The sequence below is a fragment of the Myxocyprinus asiaticus genome, chromosome 29 (assembly GCF_019703515.2).
Source record: "Myxocyprinus asiaticus isolate MX2 ecotype Aquarium Trade chromosome 29, UBuf_Myxa_2, whole genome shotgun sequence".
Lineage (NCBI taxonomy): Eukaryota > Metazoa > Chordata > Actinopteri > Cypriniformes > Catostomidae > Myxocyprinus > Myxocyprinus asiaticus.
Window position 1 is genome coordinate 3,715,288 of NC_059372.1, and position 19,183 is coordinate 3,734,470.

The 19,183-nt window shown below is 39.0% G+C and overlaps 1 protein-coding gene across 2 annotated transcripts in view; it reads left to right on the forward strand.

The window, feature by feature from the left end:
- Positions 1–17,751, forward strand: part of syde2 (synapse defective 1, Rho GTPase, homolog 2 (C. elegans)) — a 47,210-nt gene extending 29,459 nt beyond the window's left edge. For both annotated transcript variants that reach the window (XM_051661415.1, XM_051661416.1), the window contains exons 4-7: positions 3,945–4,071; positions 11,816–11,997; positions 12,282–12,513; positions 13,688–17,751. In XM_051661415.1, coding sequence (XP_051517375.1) covers positions 3,945–4,071; positions 11,816–11,997; positions 12,282–12,513; positions 13,688–14,361 — 1,215 coding nt within the window. In that variant the 3' untranslated portion in view covers positions 14,362–17,751. The remainder of the gene's footprint in view (positions 1–3,944; positions 4,072–11,815; positions 11,998–12,281; positions 12,514–13,687) is intronic.
- The last annotated feature ends 1,432 nt before the right edge of the window (positions 17,752–19,183 follow it).

A 19,183-nucleotide genomic window follows, 5' to 3' on the forward strand; every position in this document is an offset into this window, starting at 1 on the left:
TTTGAAGTATGAGGGTAGTTATGTTAATATTTTGACTTATTACAGAGCGGCTCGAGTCACCAAACCGAACGGAGAGAGTCCGTGTGGAGGCGTTTGGCTTGAATCCAAATGACAAATTCCTCCCGTGGACTTTGAGTTTAAAGGTAGCGTGTCATGCGAACAGTAGCGGGGAATCTGTGGTCAGAGTCTGTGCTAAAACTGAACCAGGATGTGTCCTTCAGCAGGGGAAGAAACGAGGAAGGTTTTACTGGATTCAGGAAACTCCTCAGCTCTATGGTTATTCTTTAGTTTCCTCTGGGTTATATTTTTAGAGTTAAACATACACACAAACACACACTCGTCTGAATGAAGCTGCTGTAATTTATTCTGTTTGTTGGAGACTGCTAATCTAATCTATTAGGCTGTGTTTGCAATGGAATACTAGCTTACTACTTACTGAACACTACATAGTGTACACTGCACACTTCCTACTGTTTTTTTAAAGTAGTATACTGAACAGTATGATAAATGATTTTAGAGTGTAGTATGAAAAACATAATTGTTGTCACATGACCTCAATGTGTTGCATGTTTAATTTAGAAAGTAGTGTCGAACATTTGATGTGTCCCAAATACACAAAACTAAGTAATATTTTCACACTTTTTGCATAATTTGGCAAAATGACAGCCTGACTGAAGATCCTGGGGATATTTCTCTTGATTTTTGTATTTTTCATGTCTCATATTTCATCTCATGAATATGGAAGCCCTCATAAAAAAAATCTTGCTTTGGTAAATCAAAATTATGAGATAAAAAGTCATAATTATGAGAGGACTTTTTAATCTCGTAATTTTGATTTAATATCTTTTATGAATTTGTATCTCATAATTATGACTTTTATCTCAAACTTTTGACTTTTACTTGAAAATTATGACTTTGTATCTGAAAATGTGGACTTTTTAATCCCATAATGTAGATTTTTTATTTCTAATTATGACTTTTTACTTAAAAATGATGACTGTATCTCAATTTTTACTTTGTATCTGAAAGTTTTTACTTTTTAATCCCATAATTTTGATTTTTTTTATTCAACAATGACTTTTTGTCTCATAATTTTAACTTTTTATTTGAAAATTCTGACTTTTTATCTCATAATTTAGACATTTTATGTAAAAATTATGACTTTGTATCTGAAAATTTGACTTTTAATCCCATAATTTTGATTTTTTTTATTCAACAATGACTTTTTATCTCATAATTTTGATTTACCAAAGCACGATGTGCCGGAAATGGGCTTCATGCTCTTCACTGACACTTTTGTCCACTTGGTTAAGTACACTAACTTTTACACAAATTTTATTAGGGGCAAAATTGTTTGGTATGGTGGAAATGACATCACAACTGTCATTTTCACATTCACATAATACATACTGAAATGGTTTATGTTTATTTCACTCTTTGTTTAGATAATCATAGTTTTAAAGTTGAAAGTCTGGGTCTTGGACAAGGCTAAAACACTTCAAAAAAAAAGTTTCAATCTGTTTGTTTTAATAAACAAAATTAACCCCTGGGACATGAAAGTGCCCGAAGTTGAAGAAACACCCAAAATCTCTTCACTTTTGTCAGGAAGATGAAAAAATGAGGCAAGAAACAGATATTAAAAACTGCAGGAAATGACCTGTGCATGCAGGAAAGTATACATGCTGCATACTACATAAATAGTAAGTACTGTATCGTGTAGTGTGCGGCTCTGAACACAGAGTCTTTGTTGTTCTTTCATCCATGAAGGACATGAAGGTGATACACAGTAACTAGGACTTCTAGAAGAGATTATAAATGTTCCAGAACAGTAACTAATGTTCCTGGAATGCACATATATTCCATATTAAAGCAATGTGATAAAGACTGAAGGAGATTTTGCAGCTTTGAGGAGTTTAGCGATTAACCGTTTGCATTCCTTGAAACTGTATTCCTAGTGTGTGGTACAGCTGATCTCCTGATTCCTGTGAATATCTACCAATGGGAATCGTAATATTTGTCCATGAGTTTCGGAATTGTCTATACATTTGGAATGGCATACTAGCACACTACTGGTATATTTCTGGCAGTATGCAGTATGCACATTTTATGCATGCATGGAATTAGGGCTGAAACAATTAGTCAACGTTATCGACAATGTCGACAATAAAAAATTGTCGACAAACATTTCCGTTGTCGACAGTCCAGATGCACTCTAACCTTTCCAAACAGCTTCAGGTGATGTAGATCGCAAAGTATGAGGGAATTATAATGCAAAAATACAAAATAAGTAACTATAAAAGCACTCTCGTTGTGGAATAAGTGGAGCCGGAGCTCTTTAAAGGAAACACCCCGGCGTTACATCTTTAATGCAGCTATATTTAATGCATTATAGCTTTATTAAAGTTCAAATAATACAGAAGCAGATCATGTAAATAACTTCAAACTCTGAAACTGGCATTTCTCTGTGTGGTCAGCGCCTCTTCTATGAGTTGTGTGAATGTCCCGATCTAAGGGGGAGAGATTGAAACTGCACCCGTCTGATGCACACTCTGTCACGGGACGCTCGTCCCTCGAGCGCACACGCTTAATGCAGCTAGATTATAACGTGATGACTCGTGACTTATTGAATCCTAATATATGCGTCACTGTGTGTTTCTTATCGTGAAGAACACTGGCAATACGCAGCTTTATTAATAAGAGAGAGTTTGTTTGTGAGTTAAAGATGGACTGAATTGAACAGAAAGATGAGAGAGGGTAGTCTTCGCCCCATTATACACGCCAACAAAATATATTTTTGATTTGTTTTTGTTTTGGCTTGTTTTCCAATATAAATATCTAAAACTCCTTTAAAACATTGTACATTTACTTTAGCAGCTATAATGCAGAATATTTTTTTTTTTATCTGAGAATGTTGAGTATAATATTAAAAATACAAATATTTAAAAATATCTAAAAATCCTTAAAAAAAAGATGCATTGACCTGAGAAGCAGCATATCAGATATTTAGACTTGATTTTAGAGAATATATCTTGAATAGAAGTGTATTTTGTCTTTACTGGACTCGTAGAAGTATAAAGAATGAAAAAATAATCTTACAAAATACACGTAAGACACATTCTCTTAAAGCACGTCTAAATATCTTATATGTTGCTTCTCAAGTAAATATATCTTGTTTTAAGGATTTTTAGACCATTTTAAATGGAAAACAACACAAAAACACTTGATAACAATAGGATTTTTTGCAGTGAATTTCTTTACTGAATTAAACTTAATAAAAAGTGTTTTTCCCTTTAATTCAGTGAATGTCATTTAGAGGTATTTTTAAAGATGATTTTGTCCTCTTTATTGTTAGTAAGCACATTTAATGCAACCTTTTAAGTCGGGCACAAGCTGAATAATCGGTTAAGAGCTAACGATTAATCATTACAGTAATCGCCAAATAATCATTCTAATAATCGTTAGATTAATCGATGATCAAAATAATCGTTAGTTGCAGCCCTACATGGAATACCTGAAAGACCTACTACATTTGCCAACTACAATTTTTAGCATTTACTATATTGCTACTCACTATTTGATCAGACTGCCAAAAGTTTTAACTTTTTAACTTTTAAATAAAATAAAAAAGAAAAGAAAAAAAAACTGTCAGTATTGACAGTCTATGGAATTTTCCATCAATGCAAGTCTATGCGATATTTACGCCAATTTGATCGTACGTTATTAGACAATGGTAATTCTGATCAGTTAGAAAATGTACAGCATACAAAGTCAGAACAGTCTGAAGGTATGTACCAAGTTTGGTTGATGTATCTTGAAAGCTTGGTTTAGGAATTTTGCAAAAACCAATTGCAGCGTTGCATGAAGGTTGCATTTGTGTGATTGGTTTAGGGATGTTGTGATGCTATGTAAATGTAATATAAATATTCTATGTGTTTGATTGACAGGTGGTGGGTCTGTATCGTCTGTGCGGTTCGGCAGCAGTGAAGAAGGAACTGCGAGAAGCGTTTGAGAGAGACAGTCACACTGTCGAGTTGTCGGAAAACAACTACCCAGATATTAACGTCATTACAGGTACTGTATATAAACCTTTCATACTCACACTACATATACATCACACACACTTTACTAACATACAGTACACTGAACTAAAACCATATTAACACACTAATACAAAGAACAATCCAATTTTTCTTAAATTTGGGCTAGTTTTTCATTCAGGCATAGACACACACTGCCCTAATTTTTATCACACACACACACACACACACACACACACACACACACTCACACACACAGACACACAAAATATTTAAAGATTTCCTGTTTCAGTGGCATACTCAAAATTAAAGGCGATGGAGGGCACAAGCACCATGGGTCCATTTCCACCCAGTGGCTTTCAGAAAACAATGCAAGGTGGACACATGCATTTGGCATTAGACATTATTCTAAAAAATTTTGAAACAATTTGTGTAAATATAAGATTTTAAAGTCTGTTGTAAGAGCCACACTTCCTGCTGCCAGGTGGTGGCGCTATGACCTTGACCCAAAATAGTCACATCCATGTGAATAGTCCCCAAGACTAAACATACATCTCAGTTGTGATCTAAATCACACATTGCACACAGAAGATATGAGACACTTCCTGTTTCCCATTTTTCAACATTAATGTCTCGCCATGGCAACACCATTCGATATATCAAAAAGCTGTTCACAATTTAGCATCTTCAATGTCTTGGCATAATGTTGTCTAAATGTGGTGACAGTCTAATGAATCACCTAGGAGGTGAATTTAAAAGTTCAGAGCCTATGATTTTCAGAAAATCCAAAATGGCCAACTTCCTTTTGGGCGAGCTAAGGACTGTAAGTATGAAAGTTGTTCGGCTCGATGAGAACAATATACATACCAATTTTGGTGACTGTAGGTGAAAATGGGGATGCTACAGAGGCTGTCTTACATGCCCATTTGATACCTGATAACTATCACTGGCCAACAGGTGGGCCATTTGAGTGTGGCTAAAAAACAAATGCTTTGTTTTATATAAAAAATTTCATCATTGTTCACATACTTGGTATCAAATTAAATTTAAAAACACAACTTTCATCTTCTGCAGTATATTTTGCAATTAGTACATTACAGTGAAAACATATTTTAAATTGTTAAAAGAGTGCATTTTTAAAACATGCAACATGCAACAGTAGGCTACTTATGTTTCACATTCTCTGCTTATGATCCAATCCAATGATTGAAGAAAAAACAGCATGCATTTCATTAGGCTCGTTTGAGATGGGCAAGTTCTGTGCAGAACCGATCACCGGTGATCACCGATAGGTGCATGCCGGTTAGAAATCTGTCCGACTTGCTGTGATATCATAACCACATATGTCAAAAATACTCCCGCAAGAGCGATCAAATTTGTGTTGATACGACAAAGCAATCAAAAGTTATAGCATTAAAAAAATTATTTTTCATAGTGTCCCAAAATGTCTCCATGTGTCTAAAAGCCTCTCCAAACAAATAAAACGATAATTGTACATAAGAACTAATGACACATGCAAACACAACAATGACTAAAGGTTTGCATAGCATGCAGACATGATTTTAGTAATGAGATTTAACAGAATGAGTTTCATTCTGTGCCATTTGAGTCATCATTGAGTCTGTGTCATGTATTTGGCGCCATCTCCTGGTGGTCATATGTAACATTGTGCTTCATGTGGATTATCTAATGATCTATGCATCTGATTACCTTGTGTGTGGACTCGTTTGAAAGATAATTGCTTCCTTTAAATAATAAAAGTTCTGTTTATTTTTCGTGAAGTTATAATCAAAAAAGCGGCATATAAGCAACAGCAACATAATTGTCAAAGACATATATTTAGCTATTACTCGCTATATTTTTGTCTGTGAGTAACAAATAGGCTGGTTGTATTCTACTCTTTGAGAACTTTCCAACAACATGTGACACATGACTATTTGATCAGTTTGATGTTTTTACTGATTGCAATAATATTTACGGTGCAATTTTTTGTTTGATAAATTATTAAAATGGAACACTTCTAATTTGTCTGCAGATTTCAAAGCACTTGTTCAGTTTTGGTCATAATGCCTACATGCATTGTGTAGTAAAGCTTCTAAGCTTTCAAACGATACCTATTTTGTGTTGGTCAATGACTTTAGTTATTCATATTTTGACAATTTATAAGACATATTAATTATTGTCTTATTTAAGGGTAAAAAAAATTTTTTTTCACATTAAAATAATAATAAATTCGATTTTTTTAAAGATATTGTAGTAATGGTAATTTGAGGGAAAATGTGTGTTCTGTCATGAAAATAAAGCCACAATTTAAAAAATCTCAATGGTTTAAGAAACACCCAAATATAATAAGTAATTTTTTTTTGTTTTTATTTTGTTGCGTTTCTTTTGTTAGTCTGTAGTCATTATAGTTCGCTTTATATGAAAACAAAAGATGTCTACAGTACGTCCTCATTTAGATTGTGTGTGTGTGTGTGTGTGTGTGTGTGCATGTGAAGAGCTCAAGAGAGGAGATGAACCAGAGGTCAAAGGTCAAGAAAGAACCGCAAAACACACACTGTAACAAAATTGGCTCTTTTCATTGTTTTCACACACAGAAAAGGAAGTCCAACGTTCACACATAAGATTTGGCGGGCGTTTAGTCTGATGAGAACTTTAAACTCAGTTGTGTGTTAATCTGTGTTTAGTGTGTGTATCTCACAGATGGACATCTCTAGTGTGTGTGAGTTTGTTTATTTGCCTTCTTTTAAGCCAACATGTGGCCCGATCAAAGTCCCATCATGCACGCCTGCTGCTACCGTCCAGACATTCAACCCTGAGAGAGAGGAGGTGTCGTATTATGTTTCCCCTGAAGTCCTCTTATAATGTCAGTCAAGGTTTCTTGCTCCAAAAATGACGCAATTGAGTTTTTCATGACTATTTTTTCATTCTCTCTCTGACACTTAGAATTAAACAGGCTGTTTTTGCTACTGTATCTTTAAGAGATCTATACAGTATGTAAATAGTGATTCTCATGATTCTCTGTCAAGTAAATGTCCTGGTGATATTTAACCCCAAATCAATGCAAATGATAATAATGTCAAAAATCTTAATGGTTCTAAACATAAACTTACTTTTCTACATGCAGAATAGAATTTCTTATGTGTTCTTTTGGGTTTGGAGTAGAATAGGACCATATCTGTTCAACTCTAAAAATTACTAAAATAAAACATCCTGAATGTATCTTAAAAGTAGTCCATAGTATTATATAAACATAGTTTTAGAGGACACAGTTTCAGACATCACAACAATACAGGACAAAAAAACTGACTGTAGATCAGTCCTCAGTTATCCATATGCTGCCCTTCCCCCCTCACAGTGTGTGTGTGTGTGTGTGTGTGTGCATGCGTGATTTTGCCCTGAAAAGACATGCAAAGACATTTACAAGTGTGTGTGTGTTAGTGTGTGAACTCACACAGATGGTGTTTCATTCACTGCGGTGAGATTAATTGACCCCACGAGACCCCACAGAAAAAGAGTGTGTGTGTGTTGTGAAAAAGTGCTATAAAACATGTGTAACACCACAACATCACAAGCTCAAGTCTGATCGGCTGGCTTTACACAATGTTCAGGAGTCAGTGTGCACAAGTTTATGTCAGTCTGCTTGAAAACAAAGTTGTATTTACAAGTTTTCAGACTGCTTCAATTAGCACTTCTGAAGAAGAACTAGTCGTCATCAGATCTTTAAAAGTTACACAGCTTTGTTGGAGGCTCAAGCCACAAGCAGAACTGTAAATTCCAGTTTGTTTTCTGAGTTAGATCTAAGAAATAATTACAACACATTTAATTTCGTCGTAAAGAAATTGTAAGAGAGATTATGAGGTCAGATGACATCATAGTGCCTTTAATCACATGGAATATATCAGGATTAAAAAGGTTTATTCTCCACTTTTCATATTTTGTAGATGTACTATACATGTACTAGAATAACACCATGTTTTTGGAAATTTACCATGGTAATACCATGTTTTTTTGGACATGCGCTACGATAATGCCATGTGTTTTGGACATTTACCATGACAATACCACATTTTTGGACATTTACCATGCTTTTTTGACATGTACTGTGATAATACTATTTTTTTGGACATTTGCTATGGAAATACCATGTTTTTGGACATTTACCACAGTAATACCATGTTTTGTTTTTTTTTTGGACATTTACCATGGTAATACCATGTTTTTGGGACATGCACTATGATAGTACCATGTTTTTTGGACATTTACCACAGCAATACCATATTTTTGGTCATTTACCATGGTAATACCATGTTTTTTGGACTTGCACTATGATAATATCATGTTTTTTGGACATTTACTACGGAAATACCATGTTTTTGGTCATTTACCACATAATACCATGTTTTTGGACATGCATTATGATAATACCATGTTTTTTGGACATTTACCATGGCAATACCATGTTTTTGGACATTTACTATGATGATACCATGCTTTTTGGACATGCAATATGTTAATACCATGTTTTTTGGACATTTATTATGGCAATACCATATTTTTGGACATTTACTACGATGATACCATGCTTTTTGGACATGCAATATGCTAATACCATGTTTTTTGGACATTTACTATGGCAATACCATGTTTTTGGTCATTTACCATGTAATACCATGTTTTTGGACATTTACTACGATGATACCATGCTTTTTGGACATGCAATATGCTAATATCATGTTTTTTGGACATTTACTATGGCAATACCATGTTTTTGGTCATTTACCATGTAATACCATGTTTTTGGTCATTTACCACGGTAATACCATGTTTTTTGGACATGTACTATGATGATACCATGTCTTTTGGACATTTACCATGGCAATACCATATTTTTGGACATTTACCATGGTAATACAATGCTTTTTGGACATGTACTATGATAATATCATGTTTTTTGTACATTTACCATGGTAAAACCATATTGTTGGATATTTACCATGGTAATACCATGCTTTTTTACATGAACTATGATAATACTATGTTTTTTGAACATTTACTATGGTAATAGCATGTTTTGGGACATTTACCATGGTAATACCATGTATTTTTGGACATGTACTATGAGAATACCATGTCCATGTCTATTAAATCATGTATCCCAGATCGGGGTGAGGGTAGGAGTCTTCTTGAGACCATCAGGCTGGCCATGAAATGGGATGCATTCATCACAGCCTGTGCCTCCTAGGACCTCAGCCACTGCCTCCACGCCTCAGATGAGGAAGAGGAGAAGGAAGAAGCCCTTCCCATTGGCTGAGCCCACTGTGGTAGACAACCTGGAAGCGTTGGTTCCCTTCTCCTCCTCTGTTCCCCTGCTGCTGCCAGCACTCATTACCACGGAGGCCACTCCCTTGCCTCTGCCAGCTTCCATGGTCATGGAGGCCGTTCCCCTCCCGCTGCAAGCGTCCACGGTCACAGAGGCTGTTCCCCTGCCGCTATTAGTGTCCATGGCCATGGAGGCTACTCCCCTGCCGCTGTCAGCGTTCACAGCCACGGAGGCTGTTCCCCAGGCACTGCCAGCGCTCCTGACCATGGCGGCCGTCGACGAGCCTGTCCAGTTCCCTGTGGTCATCAAGTCTGTTCAGTTCCCTCAGGCCATTGAAGAGCCTGTCCAGTTCCCTGTTGTCATCAAGTCTGTCCAGTTTCCTGAGGCCAGTGATGAGCTTGTCCTGTTCCTTGTGATCATCGACAAATCTGTCCAGTTCCTTGAGGCATCCCCGAGCCAGTCCAGTTCCCTGTGGTCATCAAGTCTGTCCAGTTCCCTGAGGTTTTCAACAAGCCTGTCTAGTTCCCCGTGGCTGCCGTCCAATCTGTTCAGTCCCAAGTGGCCACTGCCCAGTCGTCTGACCCCTGCCCAGCAGCTGCCCAAGTCCAGTCTGACCCATGCCCAGTGATCGTCCATGTCCAGTCAGACCCCTGTCCAGCGGCGCCACCCAGTCTGCTGCCCTTCCTGTCCTTACCACCCTCCTCTCTTTCCTCGTTCCCTACCTAAAACCTCCTCCCTAGCCTCCGGACCCCGCCCCCTACCTGGATCCATATCCCTGGCTGCCAGACCCTGTCCCTTTCCTGAGGCCCCTTCCAAGGCCACCGGACCCAGTCCCCTCCCTGAAGCCTCCTCCCAGGCCGCCGGACCCCGCTCCCTTCCTTAAACCTCCTCCCTGGTTCCTCCCACTGGTTCCACCTTGGACTGCCTTGCTGGTTCCTCCCTGGTTTCTCTCCCTTTCTTTTGTTCTTTCTGTTCTGTGTTAGTGCCTATTCTGTTTGTCTTGTCTGGTGTTTGATGTTCCTCTTTTGGGATGCCAGGAGGCGTCCGTTTAAGAGGGGGTAGTGTCAGGATCATGTCATTCTGTCAGTCTGGGTTTTTGTGGTGACGGGATCCTGACACTCTTATTCTGTGTCTGTGTTGAGCGCATGGCTCAGGGGTTCTCTCTTGACCATGTGCTCTACCTATGCCTGTTTTTGGTCTCTGGTCTCTGTGTGAGTGCATGGCTTTGGGTTTTGGTTTCCCTGCCGTGCGCTCTTCGGTCAGTTTTGTGTTTTTTGGGTCTGGTGTCGGGATCCAGACACTCATACTCCATATCTTATTTTCCTTCCCACCCTCCCTCCCTCATCAGTCCCTCTTGTATTGGTGTATCTGTTGTGGACGCCAGGAAGCGTCCGTCAGGGGAGGGGTACTGTCACAGTCGGGCCTGACTATCTGTCTGTCTTGTCTGAGTGTCATGTCTGTGTGTGCCATATCTGTGTGTGTCAGTGTTTCCCCTCATGTGTTTCAGGTGCCGCCGGTGGGTGATTGGCATTTCCATGGGAACGCTGAGCGCTCAGTTCTTCGATGATATGCGTTTCCATGGGAACACTGATTGCTCAGCTCATCAGCGGACCGACGGCACCTGTCCCTCATTATTTACCTCCTTATTTGAACCCCCCTCGTGTTTCTTGTCTTTGCTGAATTATTTTGTTTGTTAGCGAGTGTCTCAGTTGGTCTGCTCCCCTAATTCGGTTGGTAAGGCTTATAGCCCTCAGTCGGTTCTAGTATTATACTAGTTCTGTTTTTAGTTCACCTTTTTCTCCATCAAGAGAGTTTTGTTTGTATTTTGCCTTTTGTTAAATAAAGCTCATTTTTGTTTTCCATATCTGCATTTGGGTCCTTCATCACTGATACTATTGTGACATCAGCTCTGGCTCTTGTTTAATGTCACCCATTCAGACTATAATTGTTCAGGTGTGAAACCTGCCTCTGGAACGTGACCAGCCTAGTATTGTTCCTCACCCCGACATTCCGGGACAAATTCCAACACCTCTGTAAAAAAAATGCTCCACAACAATGGGGCTTCCTCTGACTCTCAGCACACTGATCCAGTGAGACTCCAGTGCACAAAGCCCTCAAGAGATGCAATAATGACTGTCTGTGATAGTTTCTTTTATTTGTCAGCCGTTTAATCTTGCCTGCAAGGCACATTTATCTGTGAATGAAATGAACATCAGCTATTTTTAGACTGAGAGTTGGCTCATATCTCCAGGAAAGTTAGAAAACTAGTTGTCAAACTTTAAGACAGTGTACACAAAGTGACAAATTAATAGTTATGTTAAAGGCAAGGTAATATATTGGATGCTCACTTATTCCAGTTTAATGTGCATTGGGAAAATGGACTACATTACAATGATTAAATATCAGCTGATTAATCAGTCAATCTCTCTCGCTCTCTCTCTCTCTCTCTCTGTAGGTGTGTTGAAGGACTATCTCCGAGAGCTTCCTCATCCACTCATTACTAAAGAGCTTTACGAGTCGGTTCTGGATTCCATGGCAAAAAGGCCACTGCAGATCGGAACCGCCGGCTGTGAGAACGACCTGGCCGACTCTAAACACGCCGTCAGCTTGCTGGAGATTCTGCCCGAGGTTGAGAAGGTACCAGAATGTTCTGGAAGATATTTAGCCCCAGAAAATTCAACAGAGAGCAAACAAAATATTACATAACCACTTTATGGTGGTGTAGTGGACTAAAGCACTGAACTGGTAAGTGGAAGGTTGTTGGTTCAATCCCCACAGCCACCACCCTTGTGTCCTTGAGCAAGGCACTTAACTCCAGGTTGCTCCAGGGGGATTGTCCCTGTAATCAGGGCACTGTAAGTCGCTTTGGATAAAAGTGTCTGCCAAATGCATAAATATAAATGTGTGTCTTCCTGTGTCAGGTGACCTTACGGAAGCTTCTGGATCATCTGAAACGTGTGGCGTCTCATCATGAGGTGAATAAAATGACGTGTCAGAACCTTGCGGTGTGTTTTGGTCCAGTTCTGCTCAGTCAGCGACAGGATGCGTCCTCTCATGGGAACCGGGTGTTTATTGACTCAGAGGAGCTGGCCAGTGCTCTACACTTCAAAAAACACATCGAGGTGCTTCATTACCTGCTGCAGCTCTGGCCAGGTAAGAACAGATTCATGACAAATAAACTAGGGATGTGCACAACTACACATTTCGAGTAGACAGCTAATCAGTCTTAAGGAATCCCTGATTAGGCTGGTTTCACATTCAACTGATCCAATCAGATTTGTGCTGCAAGACAAAAATGTAATTTATAGATTCTATGTACTGTACCCCTCTCTTCTGTTCTACTCCTGCTGTATGCGTGACTTCTTTGAGTATGAAGGAGCAGTACACTAAACTCAGTCTATAATTACACACATTCCTGTCTTAACCTTCAACTGTGGCCGACCCGCCCCCTCGCCCGCCCTGCAGAACAATCGCCCTGTGTTGAGGGGCCTCTCTCTGAAAAAGAGCCTCCGTCAGGCGTGGAGAATGTGCATGAGGCCAGCTACACTCGTCCTGCGGTGTGACCGGATATAATACCGTGTATTTTTGGACATGTACCATGATAATACCATGGTTTTTGGTATAGTAGTAATTTTTGAAGTAAATTGGAGTTGAAAAGTAAATACCATTGTACATAAATATGGTAATCTTTCTGAACCATGGTTTACATCAGAGTACCCTGGTATTACCATCTGAGCCCATCAACTTGTTTTAACTTATCTTAACAGTTTGTTTGTTTGTTTGAGAAGATAACCAGTTAAACCTGTGTGTGCCTGCTGTAATATATCTATTTTTGTTTATTTTGTTGCTTTATTTGTTTGGCCACATCAAATATCAGCAGAGGGTTTAGAGGGCAGATTGGGACAGGTAAACTGGATTAAACTGGTGTGCTTTGCGTGTCCTCCGCTAGCTATCTTGCTAACATGCAGTCTTTTTCAAATACAAGCTAAACACAGTTCTAGCTTGTCACAGTTGTTGCTCATTCCTGTCATTCACCTGGTCTTTGGATTAGTATGACCTTTGTGGAAAGTTTAGTAGAAGGTGTTGTAAAGTTTTAGAGTTTGAAGTAAAAAATAAGTGTTTGAGGTTTAGCTCAAACATTAAGTTAGGCTAAGTAAAGTTAAGTGGTTAGGCGGTTTGTGCTTTTTGGGGGGTTTTAGGCATGTATCTCAGTTTGTACTGCATACTTTGAGTATTTTGCAAACTTTGAATATATTCTCTCATTATCTGCAATGTTGCATCAAATTGTACTCAAAGTATTAAACCTTTTGTTTTCTCTTTATTGTAGTTGTGGATGCTCAGGATAAGTCTTCATCTCCATCACCTGCCCCAGTGGAGTCGCTCCCAGTGTTCCCAGTGGTGACGGCTGCCATGAGACGAAGGAAGGAGCGCCCACAGGTTCTGAATCTAACTGATGCAGAAATGGTTGGAGTTTTACGACCTAGAACCGGGCGCCTGGACAGTCCCAGTAACCGCTACGCCGGCGACTGGAGCGGCTGCCGGGAGCCATACCTCCAACTGAGCTGCCCGGAGGAGGCTGACTATGATGATGTTCCCAGTGAAGAGCCTCCGAATTCAGGAAAGGAGGACTTGTCGAAGGGTAATGAAGATGTGGTCTCTCAACAAGAGCTGCCTGAGGTGAACGAGGTAACGGAGGTATTTGAGAAAATGCAGATAGAGGAGGAAGAGGAGGAGGAAGAGAGCGAAGGAGAGGAGGGAGGAGGTTTGGACAGGCTACAAGTAGAGGAACCCCTCCCCATCAGCAGGTGTGATCAGATCCTACCAGATCACGAAGAGCATCGACTGAAAGAGCATACCTACCAAGCCTACATGAAAATCCAGGAGATCAGCCCGGTACTGAGCAACAGGGTCAACCTGCGGGACCTGCAGGAGAGCATTGACACTCTCATCGGCAACCTAGAGAGAGAACTCAACAAGAACAAGCTAAACGTTGGGTACTGACATTGGGCAACTTAACTAGTCCGGCTCAGCCTGAAAGATCTGCAGGAGGGCATCAAGATGCTCTCTGGTAACCTGGGAAGGGAACTCAACAAGAACAAGCTCTTTACCAGACAGTCGAAATAGTGGAAATATGGTGTTTCCTTGGAGAAATGAGTGCTATGGTCTATCACTGTAGACATTCACCAAGACATTCCTTAATTCTGATTGTTTTCATTTGTCTCCTGGTCTCCATTTTGTTGATCTCATTGTATTTCTTCTTGTTAGAAGAACCCATTGAACCCTTGAGGGGTGCAACAGGTGCCTTCATTGTGTTAAGGTGGTGCTGACGGCATTGAGAGCTTTTTAATTTCTACATTGGTACAATTTGTTACGATGTAAACCAATGCACTTACGAGGCCTGTTGTCAGAGGCATGGCTGGGAGTTCAGGTACAAACAGGTGTGAAGCCTTACTGGGGGTGAACTAGGTACTACACATGCATTCTAGGTCCTGAACCTACACCTTTTCAGAAGCTATTCAAAACGGTTCCTGAAGGTCTAGATTCTTGTAGAATTGAAATTAAACTAATCAAGGTGTTGGGGTTCACTTCAAAGTTGAGCAGTGTTTGAACTACATATTGCTTGAAGAGACATCACCAGGAGAAGAACTGAGCACTCCTACCCTAAACTCTATGCCCTAAACCATAAATTCTGCCATTTATGGCCTAAACCCTTAATGTCCTACACACTATGTCCAACTCCCTACACGCAGAACCCTATACCCTAAACCCAAACTTTGATCTCTGCAATCTACACCCTACCAGAGGGTGCTCAGACCTGTTCTTGGGGATCTAGATTTTTGCAGAATTGAGTTCAAACTAGTAAAGGTCTTTGGGTTCACTTGAAAGTTGAACAGAGTTTGAACTAGATTCTGCTTGAAGATACATCACCAGGAGTAGAGTTAAGTACTCCTACCCCACATTCTACGCTCTACGCCCTAAACCCTACATGTAACAACCTAAACCCTACATGTAACAACCTAAACCCTACACCTACATTCTGAACCTGGAGCAAGGTGTAGGGTTGCTCCAGGTTCAGAGTGTAGCAGGGTGTTAACCCTAGACCCTAACCTTTACCCTAATCCTTGCCCTACCTTAACCCCTAAACCCTACACCCTTTCCCTCAGGGAGCAACTCGTGCTGCTGGTCTATAGGATGGAATGAGAATGTGGTTTAATGAGATTAAAACAGAGAAAATATGAGTTCCTTTGAAAAATGCTTCAAACTTCCCCCTAAACAAGCTATGGACAGGTGAATATAAATATTCTTGTAATAATGTAGTAATTTGTAAAGGACAAATTTAATAATAGTTAAGCAGCGCTTTAAAATTTTTTTAAAGATTAAGGAATTAAAAAAAAAAAAAAAAGTAAAATCAATTAAGCTTATTTGGCTCTTGAAAGCGCTCCACCAAACACAAACACGCCTGTCTCGGAAAGGACATAAATGAACAACAACATCAATAGTCTAAAGGCTGGGGTATACTTTTCCGCATGCCGTTTGCTTCAGCCTTTCAAAGTATACTCTTTTGACCGCGCACAGACACGTTCGGGCTTATGGATGTATTTGCCGCATGCACACTAAACTGCTTTGTGACACACTTTTAACACAGTCAACGGCAGGCGCATTTCCAGACAATGCACGCAGACGTGTACCTTCCGCATGCCTAGAAAAACTGAGCTGCTTGTGGACAGTCTAATGAGGAAGTTTGCAGCATGCGCACTTTGCGTGAGACTTAGCGGCACGCGGAAAACTGATATACTTTGGCCTTAAGATACCAAGCATTGTTATGCATCCTAGCAACAGATACCATGCTAACAGTAATGTCCCTCTTTTGATCATTAAATTTGTAAGTGCATCATTTTTCAGCAGTCCGGGGATACAAACTAATCAGTATTTGACAGACACACGTATGTATGTATGAATATAGTCAGAATATGTTGTATTTCAATTCGTACACTTCAGTTTGTGCATATTTATGCATAGCTAACTTAGTAGTATTTGGCCTGTAGATCAGCCTGTTATATTATTACATAGATTGAACAAAAAATATACATATATATATAAATTCAATCTATGTAATAATATAACCCACAGTCACAGAACGAGGGGATTTTGGGTCAATTTATGGTCACGAAAGTGCATTGAGGATTGCACGGTCAAAAGCTTTATGGTCAAAACAAAAGTGTTTCTCAGTGTCTCCTAATGCAGGATGTATTTATGCTTGTAGATAGAGATTATTTTAAAGTTGGTTATTTTTTCCATTTGGCAGCTGCTCACATTTATGGCATGGTTGTAAATTTGCAGTTACGGTACTTGTGAATATAAGACTATGAGTCTTTACATAAGCTGTCCAGTTTCTGATTGTGTTTTTAGCCTGATGATAATCACCACAGCTATAATAAAGAAATATGGACTACAATCTCATCTTAAAAGGTCTAAATAAAGATTTTTGAGGATTTATTACAGCTGTAACAGCTTAAACTTAATAACTAACTTGGGTTAAAATGGAAAAACGAAATTGTTTTCTCAGTATTTTTCCCACACTGATAAAACTGGTCGACTACAGGTTTGTTTTGTTTACCATGGTCTCAGTTTCGTCAGTCTTAAAGGGGCAGTCACACTAGAATGCATATGGGCAACACGATATGAGGTTACTCTCCAGGGCTTCTGTTTTAAACAAATTATGAATAATTAATAATATTAAATTCAGAATGTTAAAATATGCATTTAATCCAGTTTTCCATGACAATGCAAAACATGCAGTGTCTTTTCTTATCTGAACTTTGCATTCTTTTAAAACAGAACTGATGTGAAACCACCAAAATGAGTCTTTCAGATAATAAATTGGACATCAGGTTTTCTCTGTTTTAAAAGTTAAGCCTTTTTGATATGCTGTATGCACGATTAGATGGTTGCATTTTATTTAAACACACAAGAGACAGATTTTAAGTCATAACCCACCATTTGAGAACCACTGATCTACTGGTCAAATATGTTTTTGCTATGTCAAATTCAAAGGTCAGAGTTCAACAAACTTAGTTTGTTGTATAGTAATAACGAAATGACACAAAGTCTAGTGTGACCGCATCATTAAGAGTATTTGATGAAAGTTTCTTTAAAAGTCTGATTTGGGATCAGATACCCTCACTACACGTCTGACCTCTGTCGTATAGAGATCAGGGACAGGACTGATCCACGATCAGTTAGAAGGAAACTTCTTACGATGGATATAAAGATGTGAGCTGCTTATTGAGAAAACATTCCCCTCTTTGTTTGCTTGATGAAAGTTTGACTAAAGCAGATATTCTTTGTACTGATATTGAGAAGTATATGGTGACATTAAAGTTTATGTTTCATGTAGCCCTGCCGACTCGAATGTTCTTTTTGAAATGCTTTTGAAATGAAATGTTTAGCAGATGTGAAGGCAAATGTGAATTTTTCACCAGCCAGAATGAGTCACAGAATGAATCCTATACTGCACCGGACGATCTGTCATATCAGCTCAGTTCATGTGATTTCATGTCACACAGATGGCTGATGAATCAACACCAGTCTGATATATCAGGTGAGTCTATGTCATACAGTGGGGTGCATGCACTCGAGTTCACCCACAAAACCTGATGATCATGTTTTCCAGCATAATTTGAGAATGTTCCAATAAGCAGAGAGTTTTGCGTGATTCAATGGAAATCCGACCATCTGTACAAAGGAGTTAACATGATCAATATCAGAAAATTTGCTTATACTTGATTAGTGGCCAAGAAATAGTGTAGAATCTGAAATTATTCTCATTTTGTAATTTTTAAAATGCTTAAAGGTGCTGTAAACGATTTTAGCCATTCTACATCCATGAGACTGCGCCATTGAATTAGCCACGCCCCCATTTCCAAATGCCGCAATCCAAAGATACCTAATTAGTTATTGAGGCCGACATCAAGCAGAATCGTTGATAAAAACAACAGCAGCAAAATAGCGCCCTCATCTGACAACTGTTATGAACAACATGGCATAAATATGGCAGTAAGCCACAATAATTGGCTGAAACTACAATACAATGAGAATGCACAAAATTATTGGCAGGTCGAAAGCGTCAGAGACTAAGGACACATTTTTGTTTTCTGTTTACAGGGTCTAGAGCTGTCACGGAGACCAGTGAGATATCTTACGACACTTATTTCAGTAATATCTTAAGGGGACAATTTTTTGCAGACCTTTCCATGAAAAAAATCACTTACAGCACCTTTAAACTTTATTTTTATTATAAGTTAAATAATAATAAAAAAAAAAATGTATACTAGATTTTTAATGTGGCCTCAGACTTTTTAAATATATTTCTTTCCAACCAAAAGCTCGCAAATAGGAACGTTTTTGCTCTTAGGTTATTCTTTTATAGTTCTGAAGACTTAGCATTGTCTTTAAATTGTTTAACTTGGGTCAAATGTTTTGGGTAGTCTTCCACAAACTTCTTACAATAAGTTTCAGGAATTTTGGCCCATTCCTCTGGACAGAACTGGTGTAACTGAGTCAGGTTTGTAGGCCTCCTTGCTCGTACAAGCTTTGAAACACTATCGGACTGTGGTCAGGGCTTTGTGATGGCCACTCCAGTACCTTGACTTTGCTGTCCTTAAGCCATATTGCCACAACTTTGGAGGTATGCTTGGGGTCATTGTCCATTTGGAAGACCCATTTCCGACCGAGCTTTAACTTCCTGGCTGATGTCTTGAGATGTTGCTTTAATACATCCACATAATTGTCCTTGCTCATGATGCCATCTATTTTGTGAAGT